Consider the following 20372-nt stretch of genomic DNA (forward strand, 5'->3'; position numbering starts at 1 on the left):
CGGCACAAAAAGCTGAAACCAACAGGAACCAACGTGTTCCGACCTAACACGGGTATCTTTCGATCTATTGCGTTCTTTTTTCGGCGCGACTGTCGTGTTCCCCTGTGAATAATCGTCCGCGCACAAAGGAATATCGCTTCGATACAATAGAATGCAACCGCCCACGGGAATAGTGCCGGAATCCATATTCCATAAGTAGGATCTTCGTTCTGTGTGACATGTTTCTGGGTGGACCCAGAAAAATTACAATAAAGGAATGGGATCTATGGTTCCAGGAAAATGTTTGTTTCTCTATCCATAAATATTATGTTAATATTAATAACAACGAGCGTACTGCAGATGACGATGAGAAAGATTCCGAAAATATTTTGTTTTCATAGCGAAACCAGTGTTACCCCTGGCGAAACAAATAGGGCCGTGCGTTGTCTTTTTCACGAGATTGTAAGGGACTTTACGACAAATTAAAAAGGCGCGTTACATGATATTTGTACTAATCCAGTGCCAGGTTTACGGCACACTTTATTTTAGTGCCGGTTCAAATTGTATACGGCATTTGCAGAAGTGTTGCTGTTATTAGAGTGGCTGCATGTACAACTCATGCTCCGGTAATTTACTCTTTCTCAAATGGAATTCCGAAGTGTATCAACGGATGAAATATTATTATTTCCACTACTGTAAACTACCGAGTTAATAAGAATATTACGTGATATGCCTAACATGAATTTGTCGTAAAGTCCTCTACAATCTTGTGGGTAGAAGAACATATGACCCTAGTACAAAATATTTTCGATTGAAGTATAAAAATTCGAGGATCACGGTTACTTTAAGAAGGTACGCTTTGTCGGTTTCGAAAAACGGAAAAGAATTTCTTTTTGTATGTTCGGTGGATCGTATCAAATTTTTCTAGTCCTACGAACATACCACTGAATGATACAAAAGTTATTATACTTCGACCTAATTAATTAGTATGTAAATACTGTTATAAATACAATGGTGTGGAGATACTTTTTGTCGCCACCGTAAAGAAAAAAAAAAGAACATGAAACAAATAAAAACGTAGGCGTCGTAGCGGTATCAAGTAAATCGAATAAGCCAAACAAATATGCAATTAGAAGTTGGTTCGACCGAGAAATTTGTATTTAATCACCGCTCTACATGGCAATTATCGTGTTATCGCGCAAAATTGTGATTCCATTCCGTGTGCAGTGTCGTTACGCACGTATGTAAGTATTTGGTATCGCGTAATCTTTATCGTGCGAAGATTAACATGTAATAAGGCGGTGTCGTAAAATTTCATGCTGGGTGGTCCGGGACACGGGATGGTGGAAAGGGCTCCAAGTGTGTTATTATGTCGAAGTAAATTTAGATTAGCTGCTCCGTCGGCCGGCTCTTCTGTGCAATTTTTAAGATTATCTGTGAATTCGTCTTTGTTTCGATTTTTAGTCTCGTCTCCTCCCCTTCCGATAGTTTCTTGCTTCTTCATTATCTTTATTACAATGTACGATAATATCAGTGCACTTTAAATTACATTATAATACAACCTGATCCTATCTATTTTTATATTCGCTATTTTAGACGCCGCATTAAATTTGTTCTCTCTTTTTTTTTTTTTTTTTTTAATTTCTTTTAGAATCCGTGGAACGACCTTTTTCTTGAATTCCAAGATTATCTACGAATTACCTATGACTTATTCCTTCTCCATTTTTATCACGACATTCCAAATTACGTTACAGCGGCAATTTGTATTACGTTGTCCGGAGATAGGGAAATGATACAAATGCGGTCCAATCCGTTCAAGAAGTCCGAGCGTTCAAAAGCAACCCTTCGTCACCAGTTTGCCAAGTTTATATTTAGACGGATCTCTTCTCACCAGTCTGTCTTTTCGACGATCTTCCTTCTTATTTCCGCGCGCGTTCCCTTTGATCGCAACGGAAACGCACAGAAGCGTTCGCGTGTAATTGTGTACCGTAAAATTAAGAAGACCGTCTTTGATTCCTCAGACGCCTGAAAATTCGATGCTCGGATTTTTGCTTTGAAAATTGTGTTATAGTTTCTAAAAGAATCGCTTTAGCTCCGAGAAGAAATTTAATAGGTCGCGTTGTACAATTTCTAATTATCGAAAAATATTATTGCATATTTCGTGCGAAAGAAATATCGTTTAGGGGGAATACAGGGTGGTTGGAAAGGTGGTGATTCTACGCGAAATAATAAGTCGAAAATATAAAATAAAATTTTTTTTAATTTTTCCATCGAGACAACGATCTACAGTGAGATCCGTTATAACGAGACGTGTAAAGTGCACGCGTACCGAGCGAACATTCCAAGTCGATTTTCTCGAAAACAAGGCCTCAAACGAAAAATTTGTATTGTATATTTTCGACTTCTTTTTTCGCGTAGAATCACCCCCTTTCCGCTTGCACCACCAGTTACCAATCACCCTGTATATTCTCGATGACCTTGAGTAACCAGTTGATTTCAATCGAGCTATAGCTTTCTATTGTACGTTTGATTCTACTTATCGTTAATTAACGTACAATTGAAAGATAGCAAAGGATCGATATTTTCAAACAGCGCGTTCGATAACGTAAAACGACGTTATGTGGGATTGTGCCTCGAACGCATTCCTGGTAGTTCGTTAACAAGAGCGTGGCTGCCGACTGTATAATAAGAACCGGAGAAGGAAGGCGAAAGTACTCGGGCGGATTTTTTCTTCCTTGATAAATATAAGAGGGAACATCCTGTCTACAGGGTTTCTAAGACTATGCCAAGCCCTGTTAGACTGCATCTGGTTATTACCATAATCGGCCATTACACTTGTACATTCATGTACGCTTATATCATGGGACGTCGATAATTTCGAGGATTAAATTGTTTTTATTTTTATACACGGTTTGAAAAATGTTTAGACTCGACTGGCGGGTGATTGTACGTGGAAAAATAAGTCGGACAGGAAAAATAAAATTTGTTCGTCCCCGTTTTCCAGAGGATCGAGTTTGAAAATTTGTCAAGTAGACTTAAACTTGGCTAAATACCGACTAGGTACGAGCAAACAATTAATAGAAGGCTATTATGGAAGATGGAAAAATGAAAAATAGAATTTTTTTATTTCAGGTCTGATTTTCAAGGAAATAAAGTTTGAATACGTTTAGTAGAGGACGGTAAAGAAAATTTATTTTTCTCGAAAACAGAGCATCTTATAACAAAATTTTATTTTATATTTTTAACTTGTTTTTGCATGTAGTTTAACCTTCTGTCGATTATTTGCTCCTGCTCAGACCGTAATTAGTTAGTTAAATTTAGATATACTTGCCAAATCTTCAAACTCGATCTTCTCACAAACGAAGCGTCATATGAAAAAATCTTATTCCTTCCTTTCGACTGCTTTTCGCATTTGAAATCATCTCCCAGTTGATTGTCCATCCACAAGCCGCGGGACAATGTATAATGTTTTCCAACTCTCTGATTACATTCTTCTCGAATTGTATTCATGTATATAATTTCGACGTAATTTCCAAAAGTCATCGATCTTTAATGCTTCCTAACTCTTTTATCGTCTTTTATCTTTCCAACATTCTTAGTATAATAATTTCTTCTTCAATCCCCAAAAATCTCCCATACACTGTATCACGTTCCAATCTTATTAATTTCTAATCCTCTGCAATTCCTTCGTTGCTTCTTCCTTTCCTAATATTTTTCCTCGTTCCTCTCTGAATTTCAAGGCATCGTGCACACTCACGATCAGTAAGAAAAGAAGTGGAAAAAAGCAGCAAAAATAAATATCGATACAATCGTCTTAACAAGTGACTTCGTTAAACTATCCGAAGGAAGTGGCCGCGACGATAATTAGATTCACAGAAAAACGTTAGAACAATCGTTCATTCATCAGCAGTGAGAGATTGTTGAACGTATTATACGAAGACACGGTTTCCTGCAGTTGTGCGTGTTCCACTGGACAAGTATTTATAGTTTTCGACTTCTCGTCTGGCTGCTGCACCACCGGAAACCGGCTGATTATATTTAGAAAAAGACTTGACTGAACGTAGAATAACAATTCTGCTCGCGTTTGTCGAGAGGATCGCCATTGGTGAGTGCCAGCCATCCTCTTTCCCCTCGCTTTCGAACACAATCAGAACATCCGTCGTTAACGATTCTACTCGTTAGAAAGGGAACTACGAATTCGTTGTATCAATGGCAAAGCACGGCCAATTATTTCATAGAATCGTTCCGATGGACTTTGCATTCACGAGCCAAAGGTTATTGCTCCGCTATGCTTTTCATCTTCGCTTATCATTTTCACAACATTCTCCGAATCTCTTCTAACCAGTTCTTTACAGCTAATTAAATCGCTACAAGTAGTTAAATCTATATTTCATAGATTTTCATTCGTAATTTTATTTTAGCACTATCTCGTAATTATATTAGGTTGCCCGAAAAGTTTCTTTCGTTTCATAAAGTGATAATAGACGAACAATAATTTCTGTTTTATATTATTTTATTGAATTAAGTATGCTCCATTTCGTTCTATTTCTATTATTATGTTCGTGCATAATTCAATAAATTAATATAAAGCAAAATGCATTATGCGTCTATTATTTCCTTACAAAACGAAAGGAACTTATCGGACAACCTAATATGTTAGGATTATTATTGGAAGGGAGTATTTGTACGATCATCTGATGGAGATTTTTCGATTCTTCTTGCAAAGGAAAAAATCTGATTTATGCATAGCTTTGTAACTTAAGGAAGGACTAAATTTTTGTGATAGAATTTTCATACGGGGATTCTGAAAGGATTTTTTGAAATTTACTGTACGATAAACAAAAATAGTGGCACGGACCAGGTGTTTCCACGAGGTACTGTTTGTTGCATTTACCGATACACTATCGATCACTGGTTCACATTACGTAAATCCAACAGTAAAATATAACCATTATGCGTCGTTCATAGAATTCACATTCACAAACATGGAAGCGAATTAATTTTCAAGCAACGTGCTATCAATCGCTAATACCATAAACAGCGCGTGCAACCAAAAGCAAAACGAAAAAGGAGATGTAACTTGAAATAAGAAAAGGAAAGAATATAAAAATAGTGCCAGAGATAATTGAGAAAGGGAAAGTATCGACTACAATTATCTAGAATTGCTACTACCATTACGTAAATTCAGTGGTAGAACATCACTGACCATTACACATCATCCATAGAGTTCACCCTAATGTTCCAACTTCTTCTGAATTCTATGTTCCTCGACAAATTAATCTACCAACATTCTGTCGATCGTTAATACCATAAACCACGCTCGTAACCGAAAACAAAAGAAGAAAAAGCGACATGATTCGAAAGAAGAAAAGGAAGAAAAGGTAAAAGTAGCCCTAGAGTAGATTAGAGAAAGGGAAATCATCGGCTAGAATTAGGTAGTGTATCACCCGGCGGTGGTTTCGTATTAAGGATGATGAGGCAACCATAACTATCTCTTGCCAGTCGAGCCAGATGGTGTACAAAGTGGGCCCCGATCCTGGCTGCGCGTAGAAGATCCGCGAAGATCGCGCAAGGTCACTTTTTGCAAGCGCGTTCACCTCGAAAAAGAAGAGAAGAGAAAAGATGCCGACGATGGACCACCGGATGTGGATCATCGACGATTTTCTTGGTACACCATACCGGTCGTTTATTGCGCGATTAAAATCTTTTAACGGTCATCGAACGATCCAATTCGTTGCGGCCTCAAGAGAAAAAGGTGGTGTGAACCTTTCGGAGGGCCAACTTCCGGCGAAACTTTTTCCAGATCTGCGCAGCGGGAGAAAAAATTTAATTTACGATTGCCATTTATGACGGCGATTTCCGACGCAACTTGTCCGACGTTTTTTTCTAAGAGACAAGATTTTGTTTGCAGCAAGAGGGTTTCACCTTTTTTCAAAGATGGATCTTTCCGGTGAAACTTGTCGGGGAATTTTTGCAGAAGATGTTTTATCGATGTGATCATTAGTCGGAGGAAAATTACAATTTTTTCCGAGCCCCTTCGCCGATGGAAAAATTTAACTCGTAACTCAAATAAGGATTTCAGATTGAACAATTTTTTCGTCATACGTTCGGAATATTTTTCGAAAAAGAGAAGGTTTATATTTACGAAATTGTAGGATTTTCATTTCTGAATATAATGAAGGCAAGCTTCTGTTGAAATTTATTCGTGCTTTTACATAACAAAAAATTGTAGGAAAATAGAGTCCACTGTTGCAATGGAACTTTCTTGTAAAGATAATTATTCCTAATCAAAATTTGAAGATGATTTCAACTCGTGTCAATCGTGTCTTGTTATAGCGTTAGTGAAATTTCAAGAAGTTTTTGCACCCGTAAAAATTGCCTACGATTGCTTACATTTTTTCCTGTAAACGTATTCGATGTAAATCGTTCGAAGTATTTCGCAGATTCGTATGTTAGCCCATCTTTGGCGAATTATATGAAAAAAGTTAATTAATTTCAGAAGCTATACATAACGTTAGCATGATTGTTTCGCGAAAGTTTCACCGTGGCCACGTTACAATTTGGCGAACTAGTGGTATCCGAAAGGAAGCGAAAGACCTCGTTCTTCCTCGCGATTTTCACCTCGTAGACCGGCTTCAGAAAGCGTGAAGCCGTGTGTTATGCCTCGTTGCAATCGATCGTCTAGTTATTCAATAGATGAAGACGAGCTGCCTGTTGCGTTTTCGCGCGCCGTGCCATATTTTTTTCGTTAAAGGATACGATTATTACGGTTACCGTGTACGACGCTGCAAAGAAGAAAGTTTCGAAATAATTATTACTGGACGTGAAATTGTAAAGTTCTCTCGTAATATCGTGATACGTATACCATTTTTAGTAAATCAACGGTACAATTATACGTTATTATATATCTATAACTAAAGATATAAAACATTGAGTCTGATCAAAAGCAATTTAATCGTAAATAAAAACAAGTTTCACAAATGGCATATATGGGGCGGAATACGTAGAGATTGCTCGCGATACACGTAGCTTATATGGAAATACAGTTTATAAAGTTCCGCTTACATTAAAAGTTATTAATATCGTACTGGAGCAATGAACGTTGATATAGCAGAGTATAGTATCTCTCATAAGTACAGTAGAAGATTTAAAAAATTATTCAAATTTACAAAAATAGTGGTAACTTGTTAATAAAAATAACGCAAAATTTATGATAAAAATAACAAAGATTTGTATGACATGTTAATTAAAATTTAATTTCATTGTATTTAGTTGAATAAAATATAAATAATATTTTCGTGAGTCTCTCTCTTTCTTTCACACACGTACACACGTATTGTCTATTTGAAAGATATTTGATAGGAATTCTTTAGTAAATTATATGAAAAGGAAACTAGCGAATATCTAAATACTTTTGAATGGTAGTGTATCTGTACGAGACGCTTGATGAATATGCGTAAGTATGAAAGCAACGGTTTATGAAAGCAGAAATTCGAAGACTGAAACGGGCAAGTTACACATTGCCGAGTATTAGCTGATGCAATTAAACAACCTGTTTCGGGTTATTCCGTCACGTTATCCTGCTATTCTTTCGCGCGGTCTTTCATTCAAGCGTATGCAGGTCGCTGCGGAAAGGGAGGGGAAAAAAATGAAAGAAAGGTTGATGAACACAAAAAGCATCAGAGGCAATTATAAAGGAACACGTGATCACGGTAAAACAAGAGTCCCGGCTAATAGCGTGTTTCCGGTTTACGAAGGTAAGCTACGTAGCAACGAGGTAACCGTAGGTACAACTCGCGTGAAAGGTAAAAACCGAGCCCTAATCAAGATCAAAGCACAGGTAGAACAATTTCAGCGATTTTAAACGACCTTACGCTCGATAGGGGTTTTCAACGATACCGCTCGTACGAGAAAAATCAATTATCGAAGGAATTTGGAACACGTTTGTTGCGAAGATACCTAAATAAATTTTCGAGGGACTGAACATCTGGTATAATTTACGAATTATAGGAGACAAATGTGAAAGGAATATTAAATTTCGAATACCAAGTAGACGATTTTTCCAGAATTAAATAATGAAAATTATTATATTATATTATTATATTATTATATTATATATATAAAATTACGAATTATAGGAGAAAAATGTGAAAGGAATATTAAATTTCGAATACCAAGTAGACGATTTTTCCAGAATTAAATAATGAAAATTGAATATCGAACTTTTTTATTTTGAGTACTGTACATCGAGTACTAAATAAATTGTTACTAACTACCAAATAATACTCAATTTTCTAATTGCCATCGAAGATTCTAATTACATATCGAATACCGAATTTACCAATTTACTGAATAACGAATATTAAATTTAACGCTCTTCAAGAGGCGAGTATTCAATTTTTCGAAAACCGAATTTTGAGCATGGAATTCCCCACAAGTGAAATACCAAATTTTCTAAAATCTAAATACCAAAGTTTCTAAAAGCTGAATACCAAGTTTTCAGTGTCGAACTTCTCAAGAGTCGAATATCAAATTTTCCAAAAGCCGAATACGAAATTTAGAATGCCGTACTCGCCAGAGCGAAATCCGAAATATCAAAAGCCAAATACTAAGTACTAACTTGATAACTGGAAATATCATCGCCGTATACGTGAAAAACGAGAATTTCCTACTATCCTAGGAAAGAAGATATTTATATCCGCTCTTAGCGGAAAAGGTTGCAGCAGCCGAGCACCAGTATCCATTTGTCTCATCGGTGAGCCTGGAAATAAATAGGATATAATTTATAGTGGGCATCGTGTTTCCAACTGCACTTGCTGCACTCATTATCGCCCTGGAATACCCGTTCTTCCACGCCAGAGAAGGTAGCATCCGCGTGTTGTGTCACGCGAAGTGCATCGAACAAACGTCTTAAATAAATTCCGCGTGAGGCGAAAGAAATGGATCGAAGATTTATAATTCACGGTCAACTCGACCGGCACGACGATTCCAGAGGCACGCGATATTGTACTTCGCGTTTCTTTCGCTTCTTCTGCGTCCTTAATCATGATTAAACGATCCTTAAAAAGTTCCTATTGTTTCGCTAATTTTGTTCGTTCTTCGTTTTTACTTTACGATTATTCTTTCTATTGTTCCTTCTTCTGTTCCAAATATTCTTATGATACAATGGCTACAAAAAGTATTTGCACGTACCTTCATCTTTCAATGAAACACTTTTTTATCAGATTCTACATTTCGTTTTCATAATATCAAATTTTTGTAATCGCATGAAAGCGCGTTGCTAAAGACGTTAGGAAACTCAATACGCTTGGATTCAATTAATTAATATGCAAACGCTGTAATAAATACGACAATCGTCAGATACCAAATATTAAGCGTTGAATGTTAAAGATACCAAGAGAACGCAGCAAGAGATAGAAAATAAATGTGAGGCTGAAAACGGTACTTAATTCTCCTATTACAACTTATAACTTACAGTTGTTAAGTACTAAATACGGTACATTAAATACCGAATGCGGAATAGGAAATATAATTAAAGTATATTTTTACGCGAAGAATCCAGGAAGAGGGAGAAAAGATTCGAATCTGAAAACGGGTAACTCAACACCGTGACGTAACAAGGAAAGAGCCAGCTTAGCTCCCTGCCTAACAGGCGACTATAATAAAAGAGAATCCGTGAATAACGACGGTCACGTTGAACTCTATTTAACTTGGCGAACTCGTAGAGAAGAAGGTGCGCCGGTACCTACTCTCATGGGATCAACGCGGCGTTATGAGTCCTCGTTGGGGTTTGGTTCTCAGGAACCTGAGACCACTGAGTTTAGTCGTATATAATGCACAGAGGAGAACGCGACAAGCACCGCGAGAAGGAATGCGAGGAACAAGCTGCTTTGCTAAAGGCATTACGCCCCTCCTTCGTTCCGGGGCACACACGTACGGCCACAGCCCGTTTATACACATTGTCTCTTTTTCCTCTCTACCCAAGAGGTCGTCTCTTTCCTGTGTCCAGCTTTCTTTCTATTTGCCCCTTAACTCGAAACCTCTTCCCACTGATCAGCTGTATACCTTGTCGAAGGGGCCAATGGGTCCCTCGTTTGCCTTTCCAAAGGGACTATTTTTCCTGTTAAGTGGTAAACGCACATTCCTATTTGGCTAATGGTACACGACTCGTGTCTCGAGGATTTTTGAAGAGGGTACATCACCTGAGATACCTAAAAATAATCAGAGATAAAAAGCAACAATTATTTAAAAAAGAAATGCGTCTCACAGATTTTTATGGTTAATTTCATTCAGAAAGTCTTTTTTTTTTTTTTTTTTTTTTTTTGAGAAAAAATGTTACCGTTGATTCCAAATATTTAGTACCTCACGTTCAAGGAGAAAGAAAATTATACCTTGTATTCGACACTCTATATTTCATATTCAGTCGTCAAGAAATTGATTTAAGTACACACTTCCTCGAGGAATCTGTCCTAAATTGCTTCAAGAATAAATTTTCCCCCTTACGAGGAAGTTTGGTCTCACTCGGTCATTAAGGAACACTGACGTAATGACAGTAATCATATTGTTGCTTATCCTAGAATCATCTCTGGTCTAGGTGACGACTGTATTTTATCTGATTTTCTTCGCTAGAATTCGTGTAATTAGAACTGTCCTACGCTTCCGGATGTTAGTCGATCCCCTTTATATTTTTGTTTTATTATCGGTTGTATTTTCTTTCTATAGGATGGTCGACCGTGTAAAGATCGATGTTTCAATGTTTCTGAGCGGATAAGTAATTGTAGTAATTAGGCCGACGATATCAATTAACACCGTTCATTATATGTATGTTATGTAAATCCCGTTTTAATCAGGTGCAACGGAAGAGACACGTTCAGATGAGTCATCTACTTGTCCGTGCTTGTGAACACGACTCCCAGACGGCCGTAAAACACTGTCGTTCAGATTTAGACTCACGTACATATTCCACTCTTGATAATTTGCACACGCCCACTGAATATTAAAGCTACATGTGTTAACCCGCCCACATTCCATATCTTTCCTATTGCACATTTCAATAAGATATCTGCTCGAGAGTTCATTGAAATTTTATTGTTATTCGATGTTTAATATTTGATATTCGATATTCCTAATCATTCGCTGTTACTATCGGTAATACAAGATGATAATTGTCCCGAAAATTTCTATAGAAAAAGTCAGTGCCAAAATGGTAATTCCTATTTAAATGGTGATCAGTAAATTCAAAATAGAAATTTTTCAAAAAATTCACCGACCAAAACACGACGGAATATTTTTTGTTTACCGATGACGAGAATATTTTCTGGTTACCGATAACCATTATCGATATCGATGGAATTGTTTTTGTTCAACGATAACTGTTACCAGTGACGAAATTTTGTTTCATTACCAGCAACCATTATCAATGACGGAATATTTTTTGATTAGCAATAACCATTATCGATGATAGAATTGCTTTTGCTTCTCAATAATCGTTACAAATGACGAAATTTTTCTTTGGTTTCCGACGGCCATTATCGATGACGGAATCTTCTTTATCACCGGTAAACTATTATCGTTGATGGAATATTTCTTTGGTTGCTAACAAACCATTATCGATAATAGAAATTTCTTTTGTCATCGGTAATCATTATTAATAGCGGATTATTTTTTAGTTATCGGTAACCATTATGGACGATGGAATTATTTTTGCTTAGCATTAATCATTAACGATATCGGAATTCATTTTTATTAACAGTGACCATTATAACGATGGAATATTTTTTCGTTAACAGTAATCATCATCGATGATGAAATTGTTTTTGGTTAAGACTAACCATTATCGATGACAGAATTTTTTTATTATTATCAGTATTAATGTAATAACATTATTAACGTAATAATATCACACTATTAACGAAGGAATATTTTCTGACTACCGATAATCTTCATCGACGACGGAATGTTCTCTTTTAATTACCGATAACCATTACCGATGACGAAATTAAAAGAGAACATAGTCGGGAAGGTAAGTGGTGCGCCACGTGAACGGGCAACAGGCGAAATGGAATGAAAGAAGCGATACATAGTATGTATTATGTTTCGTTGCAAAGTTTGCCCGGTGGTCCACCTGTCAGCGTAGCACCTGCCTTCGTAACCACTTAATGCCAACGCTAATGACCATTCATGGATCGTTGGCTGCTCGACATGTGGGCAATAAGGTGGAATGCGATTTATTCACCGTGTTAATATGGACAATATTAAACAACTGGTTGGTAGTCTCCTCTACATTTCCTTATGCCCTCTTTTCCTCTTTTCATTTTTTAAAAGATAATTAACCGAGGGGAGTGGATCGATCAGTTGGCGTTGAATCGAGCAATTAGCGGGGAACTTGTTGCGTTCCCGTGTCGAATAACGTTTCGCGTTTTGTTGGAATTACCTTTTAACCCGTGGCTGATACGATTTAACGTTACACTAACATTTTAATAGAATTTTAATAAAATGATTTGTTTAGCTTGCGAGATGGGAAGTAAAGTGAAAATAACGTTTTCTTCAAAACGTACGCTTGAATTAAATTGTTCAATAAATAATTATATATTCGTTAGTGAAAATTTAGCGAGTTTCTATTAAGTTATTAATATTTATATCTTCCAGAGCAATGTATTTCTGTTAATTTTCATAGCATGTTTCTCTTAATAATTTGGATTTTGCTTATTTATAAATGTAATATATAGTTGGAAAATCTTAGAATTGTTTAAATGATAATAAAATGGTATCAACCAGGAATACGGAATACGGAATTCAAATAACTTCGCCGTGTAAATTAATTAATCCGCGTAATTAGAAGATGTTAGTTGGAAATCAATTTTAATCTTGTTCTTTCACCTCGAAGGCCGTTGACATTGTACAAATTAATATCGAGGCATCTCGTTTTTAAGGTCGTTCACATGACCCTCGACTTGTTCATGGGAATTCATTTCGCAATTCTTTTAGTTTTACTCAAGTCTATTGATTTGTTCCGTGAAAACAATGAACACCGTGAAGCTAAATTAAATTTGCCTTCTAAAAATGAATTATCTTGGCAAGTGCCAAGTGTTCTGCGAATCTTATAAATAATTAAATCAACTTAGATGTAATTGTTTTACAATCTTATCTTCATCGCGTGTTTTTTAATACTCTGCAATCTCAAGAATTAATTAATCCAGCAGATATCAAAGAAATACCTTAGACAAACTAAAACGAAGAAGAAAACACTAGAACTATTAATTTTGCTGACGAATATAAATGTTTATTGCATTCGTTATTAGAGCGCAAATGTTTATACAAATTCATATTTTTATGAACACAATTGTAGAAATGAAATTTGAACGAAGATTTCTTTAACTCGTTTAATATTATAACGAGTACTACACTTTGGATGTTTTATATATTTTTACATACGTGCATTCTGCGCAATTTTGCATCTTCAAATCTTCTATGAACGCATATACTCATTACATTAAATCCCCTTTTAATTAGTGCCTTAATTAAACACTCTATAAGTAATTAAGTAAACCAATTAAACCACGTGATATGAAAGAAGCATTTCATACTAAAATACTGTGTTTCTCAATTTTTTTTTTTTTTTTTTTTGACGAATATAAATAATTTGTTCGCTATATTATCTCTTTTCAACTAGTCTCAATTAAATACTTCATCATTTAATTAAATCATTCAGCACTAAGGAAATGTTTCACACTAAAATACCGGAATTTTCAATATTTCCTATGAATATATTTCTCTACTCATTATATAAATGTTTCTTCTTTTTAATTCACGCTTCAATTAAATCACCTACAATCTGCGATCGATCTATGAATCAGGGAAGACCAGTCAATTAGATGCCAAGGTAAAATAATTTCGCTCTAAAGCATCGCAATTTTTTATCTTATTCTACAACTACGTATACATACGTTACATTAAGTAGACTAATTAATCAACTAGGTATCAAAATAGCATTTGGCCACGAATCGATAGGACGCCATAATTTCCAGCATCATTTTCTTACAAACATATTAAATCAATTAAACAATAAAACATAGCAAGTTTTAATCTTTCTACAAACGAGAGATACTTCGATAATTATACTAAACTTCTTTTTCATTGAAATAAAGTTAACCCGGGGAAACCGTATAAAGGAGCCTGTTATTTAATTTACAGATGCGACTGTAATCACGAGTGACGACGCCCTCCAAGGGTACGACCCCCAGTTCATGGTTGGCTGTTATTTCCCCGCGGAATTTCAGGGTGAGTTCGTGACGCAGGTGAGCGGAAAGGAAGCCAGCGACACGAGCAACGAGCCCATTCAATATTCCACCATCAACATCACGTTCAACGCGATCCCCGTATGGGGCTACTGCCACAGGAGGATCGGCGATAACGTGTTGCTAATGGACAGGTGGGTCTACCTAGAAATCACCGAGTAATTTATTCCGACGACCGCTAGTCGCTACGATTTGCCCCTGTTCAGCGATAACACTTTGTCCGTTTCCGGTAACCGCTTGACCCTAACGCGGTAATGGTAATTGCCAGTTGCCTGAATCCGATTGGTAACAGCAAGTTAATATCTGTAAATGTGAAGATAAGTTATTCTAGGAGAAGATCTTGGTTCTGGACTTAACAACCGTAGACAGTTGCATAAATTGTGAAGAATTTATGTTTAGTCTGCAAGCAGGCGTAGTTCTATGAAAGTCAGGCTGTAACTAAATCCGTAACTGATTGTGAGTTACGGATTGCACGCTTACTTAATGCATCCTTAGGGACAGGGATGCCCCGACGTGTCTGCAGCGTGTCTGGGATGGAAATAGACCAGATCTCAGACGGTGTCGGCCTGCACTTTCTTCTTTCCCAGCTATAATTGTACCTGAGATGTAGTTAGAATTATACAAACACATTTTATTAGATTTACAAGGGTTGAAATCTATCTAGTCGTAATTAATTTGCGTTTATCAAATTTTATTTTCACGCTGCAAGTACTTTTTGATTAATGTAAGAAATAGATCAGGAGATTGATAATCCAGGGTATTTTTATCCGTTGTTATTCTTCTCTGAACATTATAGAAAGTCAATTGCATTTATTTCAGATACGGTGATGGCGACTGCATCCGATGCTTCCGATTGTTAAGGAGATCACGCAACATTATTGAGGTCTTCTCTGAAGATCTGAACAGGTGCTATACTTCAGAAGCCACTGCTTTGGCCTCCTGTGATAAATTAAATTCTACGTCCGTTTTATATCGTAAGTATAACAATTATAAACATCTACGTATAAGAACAGTTCTGAAATATTTATTATTTAATTGCTTGATTGTTTGGATAGGTACCAGGGAGATTGGAAATATCCCCATAAGAAACGAGTATTGTCCAATAACTGGCCAGTATCACTTCACGTATAATCTCAATAATGGATCTGATAAAGTCATCGAGTGTAATAGCTTCTCATCTTCCTTCAACAATTGTCCTGATGGCTCTGTTTTAAGATTACACTTCAATCGTTGTAGCTTCGAGTCTCACAGTAATTTTCTTCCTAATATTCTTGTTGTTTCCTTTCTTAGGATTTTAAATATGTTCGAAGGAGAACTTATTTGTTGTTATTTATTTTTCAGTGAATATTACGTTTAATTGCTTAGGCAACTGGCCTGGTCCAAACAGTTCTACTTATTTTGCCCTGATGGACATCAGTGGCAACTATGAAGGCAGACCACAGTATAGATGTGGAGTAAGTTGAAAATTTATTTTGTCTTTTCAATTGAAGTATATAATATGTTTCTTTAACTAAAGGATCTATTCTTTAGCTATTTCATGTTGACAATAAAAAAGGAAAAACATACATGGCTCTCAGCAGCGATTCCAGCTGTGCACAGAATTTAGATAATTCCACTAGTGGATATGAGACACTAGTCCTTAGTAAAATTCCAAATCAAAAGAAGATGCCAAATTATGTGAAGACTCACGTAGCAACGTTAGTATATTTTCTTAATTATTTTTTTTATTTACGATTTAGCATCGCATCGACATTTAGATCATTAGCGACGAGTATTTCCTTTATAGTATCCACTGATTAAGTGTTTCCGATGGTTTCGTAGTCTTTTAATAATTTTCTATTAGACTTAATTAATTAATTAAAGGCTATTGTTGATTTAGATTTCCAAAGTGGGCACAGGGTGTATGGGAAGAATCTCTGATTGTCAATGGCACCATGACTTTCACTGATCTTAATGGCTATAATAGTTACACGTTCATTACCGTTGATTCGAATGAAGAAACTGGCCGCTACATCGTTTATTCCAAAAATCAATGGTGGGATAGGATATTAATCGAATAATATTAAAATATTATTTTACTCTAAAATAATAAAACTATTTTCAGTGAACAAGTGGCATATGTGTGTTTAATGATGAGGCAACGAAGTGAAAATGTACTAGAATTTGCAATAGGTATTTAACTTTTAGATAATTATTTCAGACGCCCACAGATATTAATGAAATTATTTAATCGGCTAAATATAATCAATTTTTCATACAGGAATGGTGTTAAGTCCAGTTTATCAATCTTATTTGTGTGACGATACTAATTTGGATAAACCTGTTTGGATGACACAAGCACGTAAGTTAATTTCAAAGAAAGTAGATGTAAATTATGTATTTCAAAAAAAGATCATGATATTAGATCAAATGCTATTAAAATTAGGAATTGAACGTGCGGTAGAATCGCCTTGTCCAATTACTGGACAATATATGGGTATGATAACTGACCTATCAGGCATGTGTGCTGAACTAAGCAGCAACTGCAATACTCGTGAAATAATGTACTTTAAAGTTACTGACTGTGAGTCTGGAGAACTCTATGAAGGTACTTACTTAAATAATTTAATTAATCTAAATTCATTGAAACCAAAACTCGACAAAAGAATTTATATTTCAGAACGAGCATACTTGTGTCTAGGTCAATGGGAAGAAAAAGGTGTTATGTACGCATATACTATGAGAAACGATACCAGTACCAATGAATGTTTTGTTGGTTTAATCGTGAATGATGAAGAAATCTATATCAAGGAAGCGGGCGATCATTGCATGAGAAATATTGATCCTAAGAAAGAAGGAATGCGTCTATATAAGAAAGGTAGGTTCCTAAAGTGGAGTCTACATTAAATCAATATTCAATCTCAAAGTTACATGCATAGTGATTTAATGTAATCAGGTCAGTGTTACGGAAATTCTCCAAGTCCTGCACCAACGCCAATGAAACCAATTCCTCATAATCCAATAATGAAAACTGCTACAACTCCGCGGTCGAAAGTATCAGGTAGAAATAATATTACTTACATTCATTGATTAACAATATTGTATGTTATAGAGTTTATAATACAATTGATTATTTTGTCATGATACCAGGTACCACCAGTATATCAGGAAACAATATCCCATCATTTGCCTCACATAAAACCACTGCATCTTATAGTTTTGTAATGTTCATAATGGTAATCGCGTTTTTTAGAAACATTTATATGTACGTTTGAGTACCAAGTCATTAATAACGAACAATGAGCTAGTGAATGAATGCCGCTATGGGATATAAAACAAGAAAATTTTATTGTCTTAAAACAGAGTCATAACACTTTTCTTAATTTTATTAAGATGAAGCTAAATGATCAAGAAAGTAAATATTATACATGAAGTACATTTAGAAAATGCCTATCCTGCTGAATGATTTCATCAGGAAAAAATAAGTATTTAAATACTTTTTATTATTGATATTAATGTGTTCCCTTGGCAAACACCATTCTAATCTACTTTGCATTTGAGAGATGCTTTTAACAAAAATTTCTGTAGATACATAGAACTTTGTTATATTTCAAATCTCCACCAAACACTGCCTTGTAAGATACAAGTAATAGTAAACTGTATGTTGCTAGGAGAATCCAAAGAAGTTTATATACTTTCTGATTATAACACACTTTTCATAATGGTTTTTTACTAAATCAATCGTATAGATGAACTTACTAATGAGACTGACTGAATTAATAACACTGTACAGAAAGATTCACCAATAGGAAAATATATATTTTTTTCAAATTTGTACTTAAAATAAGAAACTAACACTATTTTTTTCTCGTTGAAATAAATATGTTATAATCTACATCGAATGAAATGAATGAAAATTACAAACTTAAAGCAATATACAAAATAAGAAATATGTTATCATTCTTAGGGTAATACAATTTATTCCCTGTGATTATTTGCAAAAAGAAATAATTTTTAAATAAGTCACGATAAATTTTACACTTTTTATATAATTGTTAAATTAAATTTAACATCGATTTTTGCAATTAACACAAGCAAGTGTCATACTTGTACCTAAAGTAGAATTTTTACAAATAAGTATTGTGTGAAATGATTTACACATTTATAGAATGCTTTTATATATATGCAATTCATTTTTATATTTATATTGTAAATGTATATAAATATGTATTTATAAATTTATACCTTAATGTATAGAATTAATAGTACAGTAATATTTACAATGTAGATAGTACTTCTCCAGTCATGCTGTGTATAAACTTAAACAATAAGTCCATCAGATGCCAAATTATTAACTTCATTCATTGCCAGTTCTCTAACATTAACAATTACTTTTTAACTTCAGCATTTGTAACACTTATTATTTTGACATCTGAAAGGCTTGTATACTAAAGAAAATTAATTATATCACAAAATTTCACAAAAATACATACATAAATTTATTCTTGAACTCTTTTTGACATTTATTTTATATATTGCTAATTGAACAATTTAATATTTTGTAAATTAACACAAGATATTTAAAAAATTCTTAAGGTGCATTTTTTTATACAAAACAGTTACATATATCGATAACTATCTAAATTGAAATATAAAATTACACAATTTTATTTATGTTTAATTTATACTACCATCTTAGAATTATTGTGAATGCTGAAGACCATCCTAGTATCATAGTGTTCCTGTTACTGTGTGCAAGAGTGCAATGGATTTATCATTACAGCTTAAATTATTAATTACTTTAAGTGTACATAAATTATACTGCATACTTGTATTTAAAGATAATAAAAATAATTTTTAATGTATAAAAATAAACAATTTTCTTTTTATATTATCCAGTGTCTATTTTACATAATCTATGCAAATATCAGGAAATTTTTGGTGCCTAAATTTTTATATTTATATATACTACGAAATAAATAATTCGTAAGTAACAAAACTTATAAAATCGTACCATATTACATAAACTACATCTCTTTGTATTAAACTATAAATTAATAAAAAAATGATAGAAGTATGTAAACATATAAAAAATAAACTTAAGTGTTTACATGATCATGCTCATACAAAAGAATATTTTCTTTACGCTTCGTTCCCCATTTATATTTGTTACTGCCAGATTTACCTACTACGCGATGGCATGGCACCAAATAACCAATATTATTTTTCATGACCGCATTTCCAACAGCTCGTACAGCTTTTGGGTTATCTATATTACACGCAACTTGTTCGTAAGTAACAGTTGTACCATGTGGAATAAGCATCAAGGCTTCCCAAACTTTTATTTGGAACTGTGTACCCTTCATGAGAACAGAAATAGAATCATCCACAGTTACACATCGGGAAAAGATTTTTTCTATAATTTTGTTTGTTTCGTTCGAGGTATCTTCGACCAATTTTGAAAGAGGCCAATCGTTCTTTAATTCATTCAAAGCTTCTTCATTATTTTTATCAACAAAAGCCAAATGCAGAATTGCCTTGTTAGTGTTAGTAATGCCAATTAAGCAATCCCCAAAAGGTGTAGTATGAAAACCATGGATTATCTTAAAATTTTCATGCTTTTCTTTATACTCTTGTGGTGTCATACTTTGAAACCGAACCATTATGATTATTTAAATTATTCAAATCTGTAGATACTAGGAAAATAAAGAAATAAAAGTTATTAAAAGGTAATATGTTTAGAATGTTTAGATGTTAGCTGACACTCTTAAGGTGCATCTCCAGTCATATCAATGATTTGACACATGCAGATATATCTTTCACCATAATTATATATATTATGTTTGCATACACTATGGTCGTATACACTAGTTGTGTTGTCTTTTTCGCACTGCTTGATTTGCATCCTACCCTTAATTCACAATTATGCAATCTATATAACTACCTATGTCTCCACATCTATGACACCACTGTATTTAAATGTTGTTCGTGGGCTGTTTGTCAATTTGTTATAAGAAGTAATTATTTCATGAAAAGATCGAATAGCGGTTACAAAACCGTCACAAAAAAAATTTGTTAACTGTTCCAGCGGGTGAGTACCCGCCTTTACTATCCTTG

At 34.7% G+C, this 20372-nt stretch overlaps 2 protein-coding genes across 3 annotated transcripts in view; one reads left to right on the top strand and one right to left on the bottom strand.

Moving 5' to 3' along the window:
* The window catches only part of LOC117232745, a 36898-nt gene extending 18133 nt beyond the window's left edge, over positions 1–18765 (top strand). For both annotated transcript variants that reach the window (XM_033492354.1, XM_033492355.1), the window contains exons 2-13: positions 14173–14410; positions 15096–15250; positions 15332–15526; positions 15618–15730; positions 15807–15973; positions 16156–16311; positions 16381–16448; positions 16537–16617; positions 16702–16863; positions 16936–17133; positions 17212–17316; positions 17406–18765. In XM_033492354.1, the coding sequence (XP_033348245.1) occupies positions 14173–14410; positions 15096–15250; positions 15332–15526; positions 15618–15730; positions 15807–15973; positions 16156–16311; positions 16381–16448; positions 16537–16617; positions 16702–16863; positions 16936–17133; positions 17212–17316; positions 17406–17530 (1763 nt within the window). In that variant the 3' untranslated portion in view covers positions 17531–18765. The remainder of the gene's footprint in view (positions 1–14172; positions 14411–15095; positions 15251–15331; positions 15527–15617; positions 15731–15806; positions 15974–16155; positions 16312–16380; positions 16449–16536; positions 16618–16701; positions 16864–16935; positions 17134–17211; positions 17317–17405) is intronic.
* A 73-nt stretch (positions 18766–18838) lies between these two features.
* LOC117232747 (methylated-DNA--protein-cysteine methyltransferase, inducible) lies at positions 18839–20071 on the bottom strand. Its single transcript, XM_033492357.1, has one exon. The coding sequence runs from the start codon at positions 19916–19918 to the stop codon at positions 19355–19357; it is 564 nt and encodes a 187-aa protein (XP_033348248.1). The 5' UTR covers positions 19919–20071; the 3' UTR covers positions 18839–19354.
* Positions 20072–20372: the final 301 nt, after the last annotated feature.

Source organism: Bombus vosnesenskii, unplaced genomic scaffold (genome assembly GCF_011952255.1).
Source record: "Bombus vosnesenskii isolate JDL3184/JDL3185 unplaced genomic scaffold, Bvos_JDL3184-5_v1.1 scf7180000013293, whole genome shotgun sequence".
In the NCBI taxonomy this organism is placed as follows: Eukaryota; Metazoa; Arthropoda; class Insecta; order Hymenoptera; family Apidae; genus Bombus; species Bombus vosnesenskii.

Excerpts from the sequence above, each read along its gene's own strand:
- LOC117232747 (XM_033492357.1), bottom strand. The coding sequence starts at position 19,918 with ATGGTTCGGTTTCAAAGTATGACACCACAAGAGTATAAAGAAAAGCAT.